Source organism: Hippocampus comes, unplaced genomic scaffold, assembly GCF_001891065.2.
Source record: "Hippocampus comes isolate QL1 unplaced genomic scaffold, H_comes_QL1_v1.1 scaffold12, whole genome shotgun sequence".
In the NCBI taxonomy this organism is placed as follows: Eukaryota; Metazoa; Chordata; class Actinopteri; order Syngnathiformes; family Syngnathidae; genus Hippocampus; species Hippocampus comes.
In genome coordinates this window covers 423,164-439,477 of record NW_017805478.1, presented here as the reverse complement: position 1 = coordinate 439,477, position 16,314 = coordinate 423,164, and the positions used below count along the sequence as shown (strand labels likewise).

At 44.9% G+C, this 16,314-nt stretch overlaps 1 protein-coding gene across 1 annotated transcript in view; it reads left to right on the top strand.

The window, feature by feature from the left end:
- The window catches only part of csmd2 (CUB and Sushi multiple domains 2), a 117,952-nt gene that overhangs the window by 89,587 nt on the left and 12,051 nt on the right, over positions 1–16,314 (top strand). The window contains exons 41-56 of the mRNA XM_019875580.1: positions 497–613; positions 1,105–1,314; positions 2,160–2,348; positions 3,159–3,336; positions 4,132–4,277; positions 4,375–4,455; positions 5,189–5,302; positions 10,264–10,452; positions 11,129–11,275; positions 12,874–13,062; positions 13,326–13,511; positions 13,594–13,788; positions 13,893–14,066; positions 14,169–14,342; positions 14,534–14,754; positions 15,521–15,576. Of these exons, the coding sequence (XP_019731139.1) occupies positions 497–613; positions 1,105–1,314; positions 2,160–2,348; positions 3,159–3,336; positions 4,132–4,277; positions 4,375–4,455; positions 5,189–5,302; positions 10,264–10,452; positions 11,129–11,275; positions 12,874–13,062; positions 13,326–13,511; positions 13,594–13,788; positions 13,893–14,066; positions 14,169–14,342; positions 14,534–14,754; positions 15,521–15,576 (2,566 nt within the window). The remainder of the gene's footprint in view (positions 1–496; positions 614–1,104; positions 1,315–2,159; positions 2,349–3,158; positions 3,337–4,131; positions 4,278–4,374; positions 4,456–5,188; positions 5,303–10,263; positions 10,453–11,128; positions 11,276–12,873; positions 13,063–13,325; positions 13,512–13,593; positions 13,789–13,892; positions 14,067–14,168; positions 14,343–14,533; positions 14,755–15,520; positions 15,577–16,314) is intronic.

Sequence of the window (16,314 nt, the reverse complement as noted above, 5' to 3'; positions counted from 1 at the left end):
CCTGGAACGAAACTGATTTTTTTTTTTCTTTTTCTGTCATCCGTTTATTTTCATCCGAGAATTGAAGATGACAGCTCATAGTTTTGTTTTTTTTTAACGTGCATTTCTGGACATAAAAAATATATATTGAACAACATATATCAAATCTGGATCTTTAAAAAGGTGAATTGAGTTTGGAATTGCAAATTGCTGCATAAAGATGTCACTGGCAATGAAAGAGTCTGCAGAAAATTAAAAAAAAAATGACAGTGCTGAATGACACACATAGCTGAAGGCAATCTTTTCATTCAAGTTACTGTATTGCACATCATTCATTTTACCCCTCTTAAAACAAACCCCCCCCAAAAAAAAAAACCATAATTGCGATGTCCATGTACTCACCAATACAATCCAACTCTATATTGTGTACCGAATGTATTTATTGTGTACCGAATGTATTTATTTGTTGAAGATATTCTATCCATGCTAATATACGGCTCTCACTGGCTCCCACTAGCCCAATGTGGAGGAATTCACGAGGAGATGGAGGGCATGATACTCAGCCCCGGTTTCCCTGGCAACTATCCTAGCAACAGTGACTGCACATGGAGAATCTACCTGCCTGTTGGTTACGGTAAGAATCAGGGGCTCCTAACTATGCTCAAACGAGGTCCTCGATCACAATTTGGCCCTCGGCGCTGTGAAAGCAAACGGTTTTCTCGGAATGGTTTTCAAGGCTTGTGACGTGAGCCCTTTTTGTTTGAATTCCTTTTCTCTTTTCTTCTCCGCTCGGAACGGTGAGCGGAGAAGACTTGCGCTTCGTTCATGAGTCCGCTTTGTGAATTCGAGAAAACAGACTACGATGGGGGTCATTCAACACACCATTATTGTAATATGCACATTCATTTTCCTAATTGCCCCGAGACAATGATGATGAGCAGGAGCAGTCATTAGGTTATTTATTTATTTATTTTAATGTGTCTGACTGCAAATGGCTCAGGTCCAGCTGATGCATTTCAATTTGTGTGTGATTCGATCGTAATCTGAGCATTCATTTGTAACAGTGCAGTTGGTTTTGGTGAATGAAATAATTTTTTTTCATCTTTTGGGTTCTCTTCTTGCCAGGAGCCCACCTCCAGTTTCTCAATTTCTCCACTGAAGCCAACCACGATTTCCTGGAAATACGCAACGGACCCCTGGACACGAGCGTTGTCATTGGGCGATTCAGCGGGCAGGATATTCCTTCCTCGCTGCTGACCACCTCTCACGAGACGACCGTCTATTTCCATAGCGACCATTCGCAGAACAAACCAGGGTTCAGGTTCGAGTACCACGGTAAGTCACCTCCATGTTGAAAAACGCCGATGTCACGCCAGAGCGCAGTTGTCAAATTATTTTCGGATTGTCTGGTTTAATATGCAGTTCACATAATAATTGATATAATCAGGAGGATTAATTTTTGCTTGCTAATTGTGGGAGTGACTTGGCCTCACTATTCAGAGTTAATTTCTGCCGCAGAGCTTCATATAACCCGTAATCACTTCAGGGTCGTTGAGCCAATTTAATATATTGAGCTATTTGGCTGGAAAAAAATGATAAAAGTGTCATTAAAATGAGGTCACAACAATGAATAATGACATGCTTAGACAAAATTCTCTTACCTCATTCCATCAAGTTAAGTAATTATCAGTGTCACGTGAGGTGTGCATTCTAGATTTGTAATCACTTTATCCCAAACCGTCGCTCCCTTATTGGAAAATGTATCTTTATGTATTATGTATTAGCATGGCTACATCTACGACATTTCCAAGCGTTATCTCCCACGAGAGGGAATCTGTGATCCATAGAAATCAATTTCTTCTGTCATATTTATATCCTGGCTCTTTGAGGCTCAAGCACTGCTCGATATTTGTGTCCAAAGGGGGTAAAGAGCGCTGTCGACTCACACGATTTCAAATGGCTCAAGCCCAACACATGCCTGTTGCTCTGTGAGAAGGACTGCTCTCTCTCTCTCTCTCTCTCTCTCTCTCTCTCTCTCTCTCTCTCTCTCTCTCTCTCTCTCTCTCTCTCTCTCTCTATATATATATATATATTATTTGTATATAATATATAATATATTTATTGCACTTAGTTCCGATTGCATCATTCATGGTTCCGTCATCCGCTTGCCTTGCCCGCAGCTTATGAACTCCAAGAGTGCCCGGATCCAGAGCCTTTCCGCTATGGGGTGGTGGTGGGTGCCGGCTACAACGTGGGCCAGTCCATATCTTTCGAGTGTCTGCCTGGATACCAGCTGGTGGGACATTCCATCCTCACTTGCGAACACGGCACAACCCGCAATTGGGATCATCCTTTCCCCCGCTGCGAAGGTAGGTTCAAAAGAACGTCAACTTTGTCGATCGTCGTTGTAGTATCCTGGAATATGACATGACTTTTTAGGACAGTCCTAACCAAAAATACATGAATAAAAGACTCGAAAGTCACCCATGTTTTTAGCTCATATTTTCACGCCATTTTGTGTGTTTGCGTTTCAAGTTAACGCACTCTTTCGGACTGTCGGTCGCACGCTGGTTGGTTCCAAGCTTGAGTGAAGAGCAATTCTATGACTTGTCCAGCGTGTTTTAATCGATAACTCATCTAACAGATGAGACGCTAGCTGAGGGGTCTCCGCTGTTGCACATCAGGCGGCTGAATAATCTGAACCCACACAGACACACGACCCCTTTGTGCCTCTGAGAAAACAGAAAAGAAAAGCAATTTTAGCTTTGGGAGCGATTGTGTACACATCGGCGTCTGAGGGTGTGTCATTAATCTCAACTGCTTGTCTCGGCTGCTTGAGACGTCTAAACGACTGTGATTACTTTAAGAGGTCTTCCGTCATGGTTGCAGCGCTGCTAAATAGGAGGTTTGGGTGTCAGTGGAAATGTTAGGTTCGCTTTTTAATCTGAATGGATGCAGATGTAGCAAAATTGGACACTCGTTTGAATGGTGAATCACGTTTTCCCGCCCATAAGATGTGTTCGGTATCAATGTTCAGTTCGCCGATGGTCGGTCTGTCTTTTCACCACTCGCAGGCTTTCCTTCTGCATCATAGGCTGCAATCTGCTTTACTACAGACCGCGTTGTAATGATGAATTCCCGGCCATTTTAAAGCCGTTCCTAATTCTCCGATGTCACAGTGCCGTGTGGTGGAAACATCACTTCGGACAACGGGACCATCTTCTCTCCACGCTACCCAGAAGAATACCTCAACTCAGCTGACTGCTCCTGGTTGATCACTGTGGCTCCTGGCTTTGGAATCAAGCTCAACTTTACCTTACTTCACGTTCACGGCCCACACGACTTCATCACTGTTTGGTATGGAATCTGTCGTGTATGGCTGACATTTTCACATGCGCGACCAACGCTTCCCAGTCCTTCTTCACTCACCCTTTCCAAAGAACTCTCTAGAAACCTCATTTTTTTTCGTTTTGATTGCCAACCAACCTGGCAATGGGATGACTGCATGTCTATCCCAGTAGATTCAGATCAATTTTCCACTCACAATCTGATTCAACTGCTTCTCAAGGTTTATACTGTGCAGATTTTACCTTGAGTGATCTTGTTTGTTTGTTTTTTTTGGGGGGGGGTCGCCAATTTGTCTGACAAAAAGGAGTGGAAAACAATGTTTCCATCGTGTATTTGCTTTTTTTGGCCCTTCTGGATGGATGTTTCTCAGAAAGGTCCCATTGAGCCAAGATGTGGACTATCATGTTCCCCAGTTTCGACTTGCCACCTCTGTGTCTCTACCCACTGAACTACTGAGCCAAGGAAATGGGCCCCGTAATGGTAACTTGGCCGGAATGCAGTCAGGCAGCAGTCCCCAGCCAGCCATTTGCAGAGCTGCTTGTAATCTCCCATGCCCACTCTGACAGCCAAAGACAGATGGTTTTTAAACTGAACGGTTGTGGTATAATTCCGGGAGCTGGCTTGATCGGCCATTGCTGCGCCGAGGGACCGCTCCGATTGGCCGACATTTTCCAAAGACGTTCCCATCCGATGCTAGTTAGTATCCACGGTCCCGTCCAGATCGCTCATTCCATGCTCAGATGCAGTGTTCCTGTCGTGCGTCGTAATATTTTCTCGTCTCTGAGAAGGCTTTGTTGTCTCTAGGGATGGCCCGCAAGAAACAGCAAGGAAACTGGGTGTGTTCACTGATGGAGAGCCCAACGATCCTCCTCGGAGCACATCAAATCAGGTCCTGATCCGTTTTCGGAGTAACACGGAGAAAGGCGGATTGTTTCACATCGACTATCAAGGTAGCTCCTTCTTTTTGCAACTCACAGTACATCCTGTATGGTGTAACATGGGGTTTGTTGAACTCATATTCTTTTGTTATTTTTCTTGTCACTGAAGCTTACAGGCTGCAGTTCTGTCTCCCTCCCACCATCGTTCCCAATGCAGAGATCCTGATGGCAAGCAAAGAGTTTAAAATAGGTAACAATTTGAAACGTGTGTATGACGTTGATTGCCTGTACCAGATTTTGACTACACTGTAAGTCACACTTTTTTTGTCGTTTGGCTGGTCTTGTGACTTACATTCAGATGTGACTTGTTTATATAAAATTAGGCCTCAATCTGGCATCCAAAATCCCCTCCTTAATCATGTTGACGGGGAGCGAACGAGTCTCAGTTGGATCCGAAACTTTCGCTTCTAAGGTGAAGTTTTTCTTTTTAGTTTAAAATGGCTTACTTTAACTAGATTCCTGTCGCATTGTGGCCAAAGATAGAATCCTGGTCAGTGGTAAGTAAATCCTTGAGGCCGGTGCCACATGCTAAACACATTAGTTGCGAAAACGATGACTTCTTCATTTCTTTACTTTTGTTTGCCAGTTGGGAAATAATTTTGGTGTGTTCCTGCCACCTTTAGCATCTGTGACAAGGATTTACGATTTACAGTCCTAAAAGGAGCAATCACCGTCGAGGATTCAGTTTTAGGCCACTATGACACGTGGGATTATCTTGAAGGTAAACCCTTTTTGAGATAAAAAGAAACACTTTTCCTGAGCCACCCGTGGGTTTTTCGAATCCAAATGGAATTCGTTTGCTGCCTTTGACACCAATAAGGTAACAGGGATTTTGGGTGTGAGTCTGACCTGCACAGTTCTTGGTCTCGGTTTTTGCAAAAATAACCTCCCCCCACCCCCTCCCCTCATCTGTGTCTGTCCAGGTGACATTGTGCGCTACAGGTGCATCCCAGGCTACCAGCTAAGCGGCAATGACATTCTCACTTGTCGCTTAAGGGCACACTTAGAGTTTGAGGGGCCTCCGCCATCATGTGATGGTGAGTAAGCCAGATACAAGTATCTGAGTTTGTCATCCAAAGTACTTTGCATAAACTGGTGTACAACCTGTTGATTTTCTTACCTTGTGAAAGGATTTTGTGCATACATTGTGGCTGTATTTGAGAAACATGTTTAATTTATATATGCAATCTGAGTTCATAGGAATCTTAATTTTGCAATCTAAACTGTAATTAACTGAATTTATAAATAACTCACAGACCCTCATCCAGAATATTAGTTTAATCACATAATTTAATCAAATAAATGTATTTAAACAAGTTGTAATTTTATTCAGTTCTAACATTTTGAATGTAGCTAAAAAAAATTAATCCTTTAAAAAAAATTCTTTGGGCCAAGATAATTCTCATAGCACAGCGCGGTTGTTCTCGTACGTATTTTTCCTCAAATGGATTCACGCACTTCCAGCTGGGCCAAATTTCCGACTCCCATGGGTTGTGCACAAGCCTGCAGTCAGAGTGCCAAAGCTTCATATCAGTGTGGTGGTACCTTTCATCTCCACGGATGATGCTTAGTTCCCGCGAGACTGAGAATGGCGGTCGTGTCGCTCTCTTCGTGCTGAGAATGATCCTCCCTAAGGACCTCATAGTTGCACTGTTACCAACAGGCTGCACCCTTATCACGCCGAATGTTGTGCTCAACACTTTTCCTCCGGGTAAGGGGAAACTGGTGCAGAGAGAAGTCCCCCGTTTTCACTCGACTTTAAAATATCATGAACACGTATTTTTACACACTTTTTTTTTTTTAATACTCTTGTTGCATTCTATGTTGCCACCATGTCATATTGTTTCTCACACAGTGGATTTTCCAGTGGGTTAGCATAATGTGAGGCGTGTGACAAATTTGCAGCACTAAATAAGGGAAAATATGTAATTTATGTCAGCATCGGGGAAGCATAGAGGGGGGGTTTGCTGAGGGAACAGCAGTGCTGGTAAAGAACAAAGCGCATGGGGAGAATCGAGGTTCAGATTGAAGAAGGAAGAACAGAAATCTTGTGGCTCTGTTGGGATGTGGGCGAAATACAGTATGAAGTCAGAAGTTTGCATGGCTTGTCCAGCGCGGAAGGATGATTGCGAACAGGACAGGATTTTACCGGCAGGGCAAGCAAGGAGAGGACAAGGAGAGACTGAGGTTGGAATGCACAGCTCATTGAAATGCACGGGACATGCCGGCTGCAGCTGCACCTATCAAATCATCGCTTCTGGCTCTCATGAGCACAACCCTCGGCATGCAGCATTTTGCACGTGAACCCACGCATATGCCGAACACTGGGCTGTCCTTGCGTCCAGCTTCCAAAGTAGCGGTGGGTATGACGACGGTGGTCTCCTAAAGACAAGTGCTAACAGAGCTTCCATCCTATTTTGCAGTGCTGTTTGTCCCTCAGTACGGTCTCTCATCCTCTGCATTGCCTCTGACTGCCCCCCCCCCCCACACACACACACACATACTCCACTCCTCCCCCACGCAGTTCCTGCCTATTCACCAGCGTCACACTTTCTGACTCTTCTTGCGTAACGCACCTGTTAATCTCCGGGGCACTCAACCTTCATCGGCGCTCTTTAAATCACAGTATTTTGACGTCTATCAGCGTGCTCGTGTCCTGCCTGATCTCTCTTTAAATCCTACAACCACAGAGACACACACATTCACTTCTCTTCTTTGTATTCCATCCAGAGCACCGTACTCTGCTTAGTTCTCGGTACCTCGAATAGTGTCTGGTCCACAGACCTGAGGTATCAGGCAGTTGCATAGGGGCCGGGGAGCTCAGAGAGGTAAGGTGGGGCCAGGCCATTTAAAGATTTGAAAACAATCTATAGGATCTTCAAAAGAGCTCTAAAATGTAGAGGGAGAGAGGGAGCCAGTGAAGGGAGTGATGCGCTCTCTCTTACGAGTACCAGTCAAAAGGCGAGCAGCAGCATTTTGGACCAACTGGAGACGCTTCATGGAGGGTTGTCAGACACGAGTGGTTTTTGATGCCACTTTAGCAAACACTTGTGTTTGGTCTGGCAGGAGTGTTTGACTCACGGTACCCTCATGAGACCACAAGGTCGTCTTGCACATACAAATCTGTGGCATCAGTGCGGGACGTCAGAAATTGACCACAAAATAGCTGCCATATCAAAACGTCTGTATGAGACACCCTCTCAAAGCACTAGATGTTTTTTTTTGTTTGTTTTGTTTTTTCCTGGGAACAGAGCTTTTCCTTCACATTCATTTTGCATTTCATCCATTTTCCATCCAGGATGCCCTCCCGTCGCCTTCCTATCAGGCTCCTTTTTAGTCCATAGATTACTCTTTTTCAACGACGGCCCCTTTCTTTAAGTCCCCGTGAGAGGATTACAGCTGCCCCTTATTCAGGCCGTCATTGTCACCCCTGACTTCTCGCACTTTGTGTTATTATGCGTGTAGTGGTCCATTCCCTTCAATCAGCTCCTTATCACCTTTCTGCAGATGATAATTCAATTCTAGAAACGCAGACAAGAATGTCGCAGCAGTAAAAGGCTTCATATATCCGTGATTTGTGGCCCCGTGAGCACTTGAAGGGGGTAGCTATAAATACACAAACTGCAGTGTTTGCTTGCATGCGGAACTGAGCAGACAGGGGAATCCTTTCATTTTAGCGATCGCCTCGCACACTCTTCCACCCCATGTGTGAACGGAAGATGAATGAATTTTGCGCAGACCGCATTGCTCCCTTCCAGACAGGTTGTCTCACGCGTTGAAATTCTCAAATGACTCGTCCTCTTGCCTTATTAAAAGGAGCAATTTGGAGCTCTGTAAGCTTGGATCGTGCATTGATAGGCAGAGGCCTCGATGCTTCATTCCAAAGTGCCACCTTAAGAAGTCGTCGTCTCTGGACAAGAGCCCCAATCCCCGCCATGACGAGACGAAGGCAGTTTTGATGACTTTTTGAAAGGTCACTGAGAGCGTGCCTATCTCCACCCCAATTGATCGTTCAACGAAAGTTTCACGTACCTCTTATATACACTGTCTGAATTCTATCATGTCATATGTCAGTGATGTTTTTTGGCAGAGGCCTCGATGCTTCATTCCAAAGTGCCACCTGAAGAAGTAGTCGTCTCTGGACAAAAGCCCCAATCCCCGCCATGACGAGACAAAGGCAGTTTTGACGACTTTTTGAAAGGTCACTGAGAACGCGATTTGATCGTTCAACGAATGTTGCACGTACCTCTTATATACTGTCTGAATTCTATCATGTCATCTGTCAGTGATGTTTTTTAATCTTTCTCAGTGTGGTGCCTAGGGGGTTTTGTGGTACAATTCCCGATCAAAAGAGAAATAAAATATCTCACGTGTGTGCAGTACTTAAAGTTAACAATACATTGGTTGTGGTACACTTCAATATTTCCGCATCTCGGCCACTCCCGTTTTTTGTGTTTGTTTTTTTTTTTTTACCAAAATGTCATTGATGGAGATTTGAACACTGGTGGCAAAATGAGTAAAATAGTAAATGTTAGCGTCTGTGTTTTTGTGTGCCAAAGAATGAGGACTCTTGATCATTGCTGCTTTGCAGTCACTATTCCAGCAACATGTTTCATCAAAACAGATGAATTTCTGCAGCGAAATTGCGTGGGCATGGTACCAAGAAGGAATATGTTGTTGGTTGATCGGCAAACGATGTTTGAATAGTATAGAGAAGAAAAGTCTTGTTGGAGTTTATGAATGTATTTTTATGCAGATTTATTTATTTATTTATTTATTTTTTTCTTTGCTCGGATCCCACGACCTCACTGCTTCAGTGCCATTCTTGACCAAAATTCCGATTGCCTTGCTTGGATTGGAATGGAAGATTTAAATTGGCTCGCAGGGTGAACTTTCGAATCAGTAAATGTGCTCCAGGGACCTTTCCTCGCAGCTTTCGAGACAGGCAGATGGACACGGAGGATGTGAAGGGGAACGTTTCCACTGTGTTTTGTATTGTATACGTGCGGATTTCTATCATGTTTTATACATGGCGCTGGGTGCACGCTTGCCAAAAGTCCATTTAAGAACAATTTGCATAATTTATGATAATCTTCATGTCGGTCTCTGGTTTGAGATTTTCAGCTATTGAGTGTTCACCGTAAAGCAGCATTTCACTGGAAGTCGTTTGCAATTCAGTGAACGACACACTTGACATTGTAAGATTTCCTCATGCAATAAATCCCACTTAGTTTGCGCGCCAAGAATGGTAAGAGCCAACATTTTTAATCATTTGTCAACACCCCATAACCGAGGCAGTCCGCCATTTATTTTACCCGTTTGCCTTTTTAATCTTTTGGTGTATTTGAAAGCGACCACCAGGGTAAACATGCTCCAAACACAAGAGGCGCGTTCGACCGCCAGCCTGCCACGAGCAAATTGTTGTGTGCCGTCTCAACTGAGACATTCAGCGATGTTTCGAAATGCGGACACACGATTAATGTAAAAAAAGAAAAAAAAAATGTTCATGAAAAAATGGACAGACGTGTTTTTCGCAGGACTTTGACCAAATATGGCTTTAAAAAAAAAAAAAAAAGAAAAAAAATGTCCATGAAAAAATGGACAGACGTGTTTTTCACAGGACTTTGACCAAATATGGCTCGTGGAACAGCTTTGAGTTGACACCCGTGGCACATAAATAAATAAAAGAGGGCAAACAGAAGAGATGAGCTTTGCGCTCTCGGCTATCCGTTCATACCAGAGTTTAACGGCTATTTGTGGACTCACCTTGCAGACGAATTAGTATTTGTAATAATTATCAAATTACAATAGCACTCGAAGCTCCCGTGATTTCCCCTCCGACGATATTATGGATCCACCCGATGTAAGAACTTCAGAGTTGATTCCGTTGAACTACTAATGAATACACAAGATCCACTGGGTGCACAAATGTCCACTAAATTAGCAATTATGTTGCTATACGTTCACTTTTTTTACTTTCCTTGTCTCGACTCATCAGTGACCTGTCCCATGAATGAGGTCTTGACAGCGTCCACGGGAGTCATCATGAGCCAGTCGCCAGGCAGCGGCTTCCCGCATTTCGAGTCGTGCTCCTGGGTCGTCAAAGTGGAGCCCGGGTACAACGTCACGTTTACCGTCGAGCATTTCCAGACCAGCCGTCAGTTTGATGAACTTGAAATCTTTGACGGTGAGATACTGCCTTTTTCTTTACGAATCAACAGATGTGCGTGCAATGTTTCCTAAAAGCAATTAGCGGCATGCGCGATTAAAGCTTAAAATGAACCAAAGAGCCACACACGCTCACGGTCTTTCCTCCTCATCTGCTTTGTGCATTTGCGTGTAATTACGGGGGCAGTCAGCAAGCCTGGCAGGCTTCTCGTAGTAAATGGCACTCGTATACGCGAGACTTGCTGATTAGCGCATTTTATTCTTTCTTTCTTTCTTTATTTATTTTGCAAAGCAAAAATGAGCAGACATTCGCTAACCTTGGGGCTGCCAAACCAATTACCGAACGCGCTTTCCGTTTTTCGCCTCTTCAATTTGGAGCAGAGTACATTTTGATTTTGTGACGAGTGAAACTAAAAGCAGATGACCACGCGGACCTAAGCGGGTACAAGTGTGGCAACGGTGAGCCTGTTCTCATGAAAATGTCGTACAACGCGTAATTCTGAGTAACCGTGCGCAGCGGGGCCATTTGACAAAGCTGCGTTTCATTCTGAATGTTATGAAAATGAAGTACGACCTTTGAGAATAAATTGGAGCAATATAGAAAGCGGATAATGCTGCACTTTGATAAGCTGCAGTGTTTTGGGGGGATTTTTTGCGGGTGGGGGACCCATTTGTTGATTTGTCTCTTAAATCAGGTCCTTCAAGGCAGAGTCCTCTTCTGATCACACTTAGTGGGAACTACTCTAGCCCGCTCAGCATCACCAGCTCCAGTAACAAAGTCTACCTGCACTGGTCCTTCGACCACACGACCAGCCACAAAGGGTTCCGCATACGCTACTCAGGTAAGAAGTGCCTTTGGGAAAGTGAATCAGACATTTTTTATGAATTTTTTTTAAAGCAAACTTATATCCGTGTGGTCATAATGGCAGTGAGTAAGGCGGAGCCATAGCTTGATGTGTCCTTCTAGTTTCTATTTATTCCGACGAGAACATCTGCAGCGCGTGGCTGGGAATCGGTTCAATCTGAGAAGTGCCGCTTCCAATTCTTTTTCAATTCCATTAATGGATCTATTGTTGTCCTTCATGACACCTGCAAAGCCGGTAATGAATAATCACTGTTTAAATATTGAAAAGACTCCCCCCCCCCCGGCTCTTTATCAACACTATTCTGCCAGATTGACTAATCATTCTTTATAGTGCTCGGTGATTTCTCCGGCTCCCCCGGCCAGGTGTTGGTGCTGTCATTCCTCTACTTTTTTTTTTTTTTTTTTCGTTCCTTTGCCTCATCTTTCAATTTCTCCTCACCTGTGATTGAGTTTGCCATAGCAGGTTCCATGACAGATGGATAGATTGATTGCCGAGAACGTGTAATTTGCAATGGTCAACACCAAAGTATCGCGGCGGTGAGGGAGAAATAGATAGCGCCAGCCGATTTGGCGTCCTGTGTACTTTAGCCATCCATCAGTTCTTGCATGAGCAACAGGCAAACATCCCCTTGAGCGCTTTCCCATCACGTCCTCCATTCTTAACGTGCCACCTTTCAGTGTGTGGCAGCCGCGCCTCATAATGCGCCTCTGACTATCTTCCCTCTTATCTCTTTTGTGCTTCATATCCCTGCCTTTGTGGGCTCCCACCTCCCTTATTACCTATTCCTCTCCTCTCACCTGCCCGTGTCGATCGGAGTCCTTTGAGCTGCCGGGCTGATTGAAATGAGACAAGACATGTTCTCGGAGACAAACGGGAGGGGAGGAGGAGTCAGGATAACAGAAAGGCAGGCAAATGAGATTGACTCTGATTGAAGTGAAGAATTTCAATAAGCTCCCGAGATGCCACTCATCGGCTGACTGACAGGAGCAGGCCATCCAATGCAACGCGCGGTTAGCCAGTCAATGTCTTTAATATCGCTTGTGGTAAACACTGGATTTGTCTGTCGTTAGAGTGATGATGGAACGAGCTCTTTTCCCCTTACACCGAGTGAGGTTTTTTTTTTTTTTTTTTTTCCTGACCTGTTGCTGGACTTATTTGGAATGATGTACGATTGTTGGAGCCACCACGAAGGCAAGCAAACAAAAGCAGATACAGAACTGCGCTGCATTTATTAAGTGTTCAGTTTTTTGTAATCCTTCTTTGCATGCCTTGACACAATGCAAATTGATTCTCTGTTTTAGCCGCACATCCTACGCAATTTCATCTCCATATCTATCCTGATTGACCTCGCTATCCAGACATGACCGATGCAAAAGTAGGCCCGGGCGCTTTGCGATGGAAGGCGCCTTAAAATCAACACCCCCCCCCCACCCCCCCCCTCAGCAACCGCTTGCATCGTTTCACATTGTTATTGGGATTATACGATTATCCCTGTCAGTATACAGATTTAGATTATGTGGTCTCTTGTTTGACTTTATGAATTGCTTTTTTTTTTTCTTCTTAATTCGACGTAGCGGCCTACTGCAGCCCGCCCAACTACCCTGTAAATGGCACCGTGCACAGTCTGACAGGCACCAAGTTGGGAAGCACTCTTCGTTTCAGCTGCGACCAAGGCTTCCGCCTCATTGGCCAGAGCAGCGCCACCTGCACCCGCACCGCCCAGGGGATCTATCAGTGGAATGCACCCGTACCACTCTGCCAAGGTAGGGATACAACCAGCTGATAAAGTACATTTGGAAAATGCACAGAATGATGCAAAATGGATTGGGACTCAGATACCTTTTTGGATTATTGAGTTGAATCTAACGTCTGCCATTCTTGTCTGCAAGTATGGTGTAGCTTGCAACACTGAAGTACCTTTTTAAAAGCTGTCAGGACCCCCAAATGCACAAAAAATGGCATCTGAAAATATATTTGGTCGCTAGTGCCCTGGAATTGATGATCTATTCTCTTCCTCCCATGCCAGTTACATCCTGTGGAATGCCATTGCTTCCTGTCAACGGTAGCATTGTGGGTCAGGACTTCTCTTTAGGAGCCAGGGCTACTTACCGGTGCAATCCTGGATTCCGACTTGCAGGGCCTGTCACCACCACAATGGTCTGTCAGGACTCCGGAAGGTGGAGTCCCATCGAGGCCCCTCCCAGATGTGTCCGTAAGTGTATCACGAAGATTTGTTGCCGTGTCGTACGAAAGTGAGAAGTGAGGAAAACTGTCGATGATTTCCTCCGATACAGCGGTGAGCTGCCCTGATATCGGCCACACTGCGGTAGAGCATGGGCGATGGAGATTAATCTATGGAACCCAGAACCAATACGATGCTATAATGATGCTCATATGTGACCCGGGGTATTACTACAGGGGTCAAAGGGTCATTCAGTGTCAAGCCAATAGCACTTGGAACTACCCGGATCCGCGGCCCGTCTGCGATAGTGAGTGTGAAGCCGGTGCCACTGTTCACATTCTTACTTGCGTTTCCTTCGGGAATCCAAAGGGTGCTTAGGTTTCGATACTAAAACCATCAATCTGCTTTCAGTTATTTCCTGCGGCGACCTTGGCACCCCACCGAATGGTAACAAGATAGGAACGCTGACGGTGCACGGAGCCACTGCAATTTTTTCCTGCAATACAGGTTACACTTTAGTCGGCTCCCGTGTTCGAGAGTGCATGTCTAACGGACTTTGGAGCGGAACACAAGTCCAGTGTCTGGGTAAGTCCACTGACAAAGTGCCGCTATGCAAAGCTAACGTCTTTAGGGGGGGAGACTGTGAACGTGGGCCTTCATGCCATGCAAATGCATTTTTCCCCTTAGCTGGCCACTGTGGCAGCCCTGAGCCTATTGTGAATGGCCAAATCAACGGGGAGAATTACAATTACAGAGGTAGTGTTGTGTACCAGTGCAACCCGGGATTTCGTCTCATCGGCGTGTCTGTGCGGATCTGTGAACAGGATCATCGTTGGTCAGGACAGACCCCGGTCTGTGTTCGTAAGTACCTGCATTTTGAAGTGCTTGATCCTCGGCTTTGTCGTGAAGGGACTCGAACTGCTGCAGGCAAAATGTGTTAGAATGTACTGACAATGAGCTTCGCCACCTCGAGTAGACGGTGAACACAGCCAAATGACCTTGACCGGCTTAACTAAGGTCGCTTTTTTTCTTTGTTTTTTTTTTTTTTCCAGCTATCACATGTGGGCATCCCGGTAACCCCACCTTTGGTACGACACAGGGAACCCAGTTTAGCTTGAACGACGCCGTCCGCTTTGTCTGCAATACCGGATATGTTCTTCAGGGAGCGGTTAAGTCATCCTGCCAGGCCAACGGGCAATGGAGTAATCCTCTTCCGTGGTGCAAAAGTGAGTCAATTCTTTCATTCTTTATCTTTCTCCTCTTACCACTTTTTGTTGGTTTTGTGATTTGAATCAACTGCGGCGCAATTCAAGGTCGTGGTAGCTTTCTCTAACCACTGATCAACAGAGCACTTGAGGCAAAGTTGGGATGCACTGATACCCGCGAGGAGAAAGCATTATGGGGAATTCTATCGAGACAGCAAAAAAAAAGAAGAAATTGTATTTAAAAAAAAAAAAAAAGGTCATTCTTTACAATACATAATGTTCACTGCTAGCTCAATTGTGAGACCCAAAGATGGCTTCATTTTGAAAACTGCGACGATTATCAAATATTTCAGTGACGTTTAATTAGATTGTCTTGTGCATTAAAGACTGTGACTGAATAAACAAAGGACATACTTTGATGGATGCATTTTGCTCAGGATAAAAAACGTTTTGAGATATTCATGAAAGCATGCGGGAGGTTAAATGTTTGTGCTTTGCTTCTTTATTGCGGGCAAAAGAGGACTGTGCAAGGGACATCACGCATAGCAGGGAGGGGCTGTTGGTTGCCTGCGCCACCCGCCGACCTTCCGCATAGGCGGAGGCCACGTGAATCCGGTTCACCTTGAAATGATTCAAATCTCACGTAGCGGCGGATCTCAAATCTGGGCGAACAAGGAGGCTTCAGAAGGGAGTTTTCCACCATGCAGTGCAGCGCGCGCATGGCTCTGCGTTGATATGGACACAACGTATGTGGCCCTTTCGATCATCAAAGTTGCCCGCTCTGTCTTGATCTTCTCAATTCGATTAGTATTTTTATTGCCGGGCGCTCTCAAGTGTGCAGATCTAGAATTTGAAATGAGTGACACTTTGCAGAGTGATATGGACACAACGTATGTGGCCCTTTCGATCATTAAAGTTGCCCTGTCTTGATCTTCTCAATTCGATTAGTGTTTTTACTTAGATTTTGAAATTCTAGAATTTGAAATGAGTGACACTTTGCAGAAGAGGACACCGGGTTGATGTGCCGTTATCCTCGCTGTCTGTGCGGCTCCGCGTAGATTAGAGGTATCTCCGTAAATTAGATTTATCACATCAATTAGAACACTGCGGGCATATTGTGTTGGTACGCCGCCTTCCGCGCTCTCGCTCCGAGACGGGAGAGGAAAAGTGGAGTGATGATTCATTTCTTCTCAGCTTTACATCGTGAACCCTGAGCTTTTCTACTCCAGGAGGTGGAGTGTGAGTCAGTTTGACAAAAGATAATGATTTGAGTCTGCGGGCTCATCCGTAACACACTGAGCTCTCGCTAATCACCAGCAATGTGAGTCGTGACAGCCAAGGCACAACACGGCCTGCCTTTGGGCTACTCAGATTTAGTTGTCGTTCGTTCAGAAAAGGTGAGCAAGAGAAAAAAATTGGTCAGTTACGGGACCATTACTTGACGCCCGTCCAAGTCGAGCTCAAGCTGGTTTGGTCTGGCTTTAAAAGTGAAACAAAGACTACAATTAGTACACTCAAGTTTTAGTTTGGAATTTTTTTTATTTTTTTATTTGGATTGAATGTAAGTTATTGTGGTTTTTATGTTGGGTTATAAATAATGCACTCTCGGTCAGCATTTTTTTTTTTTT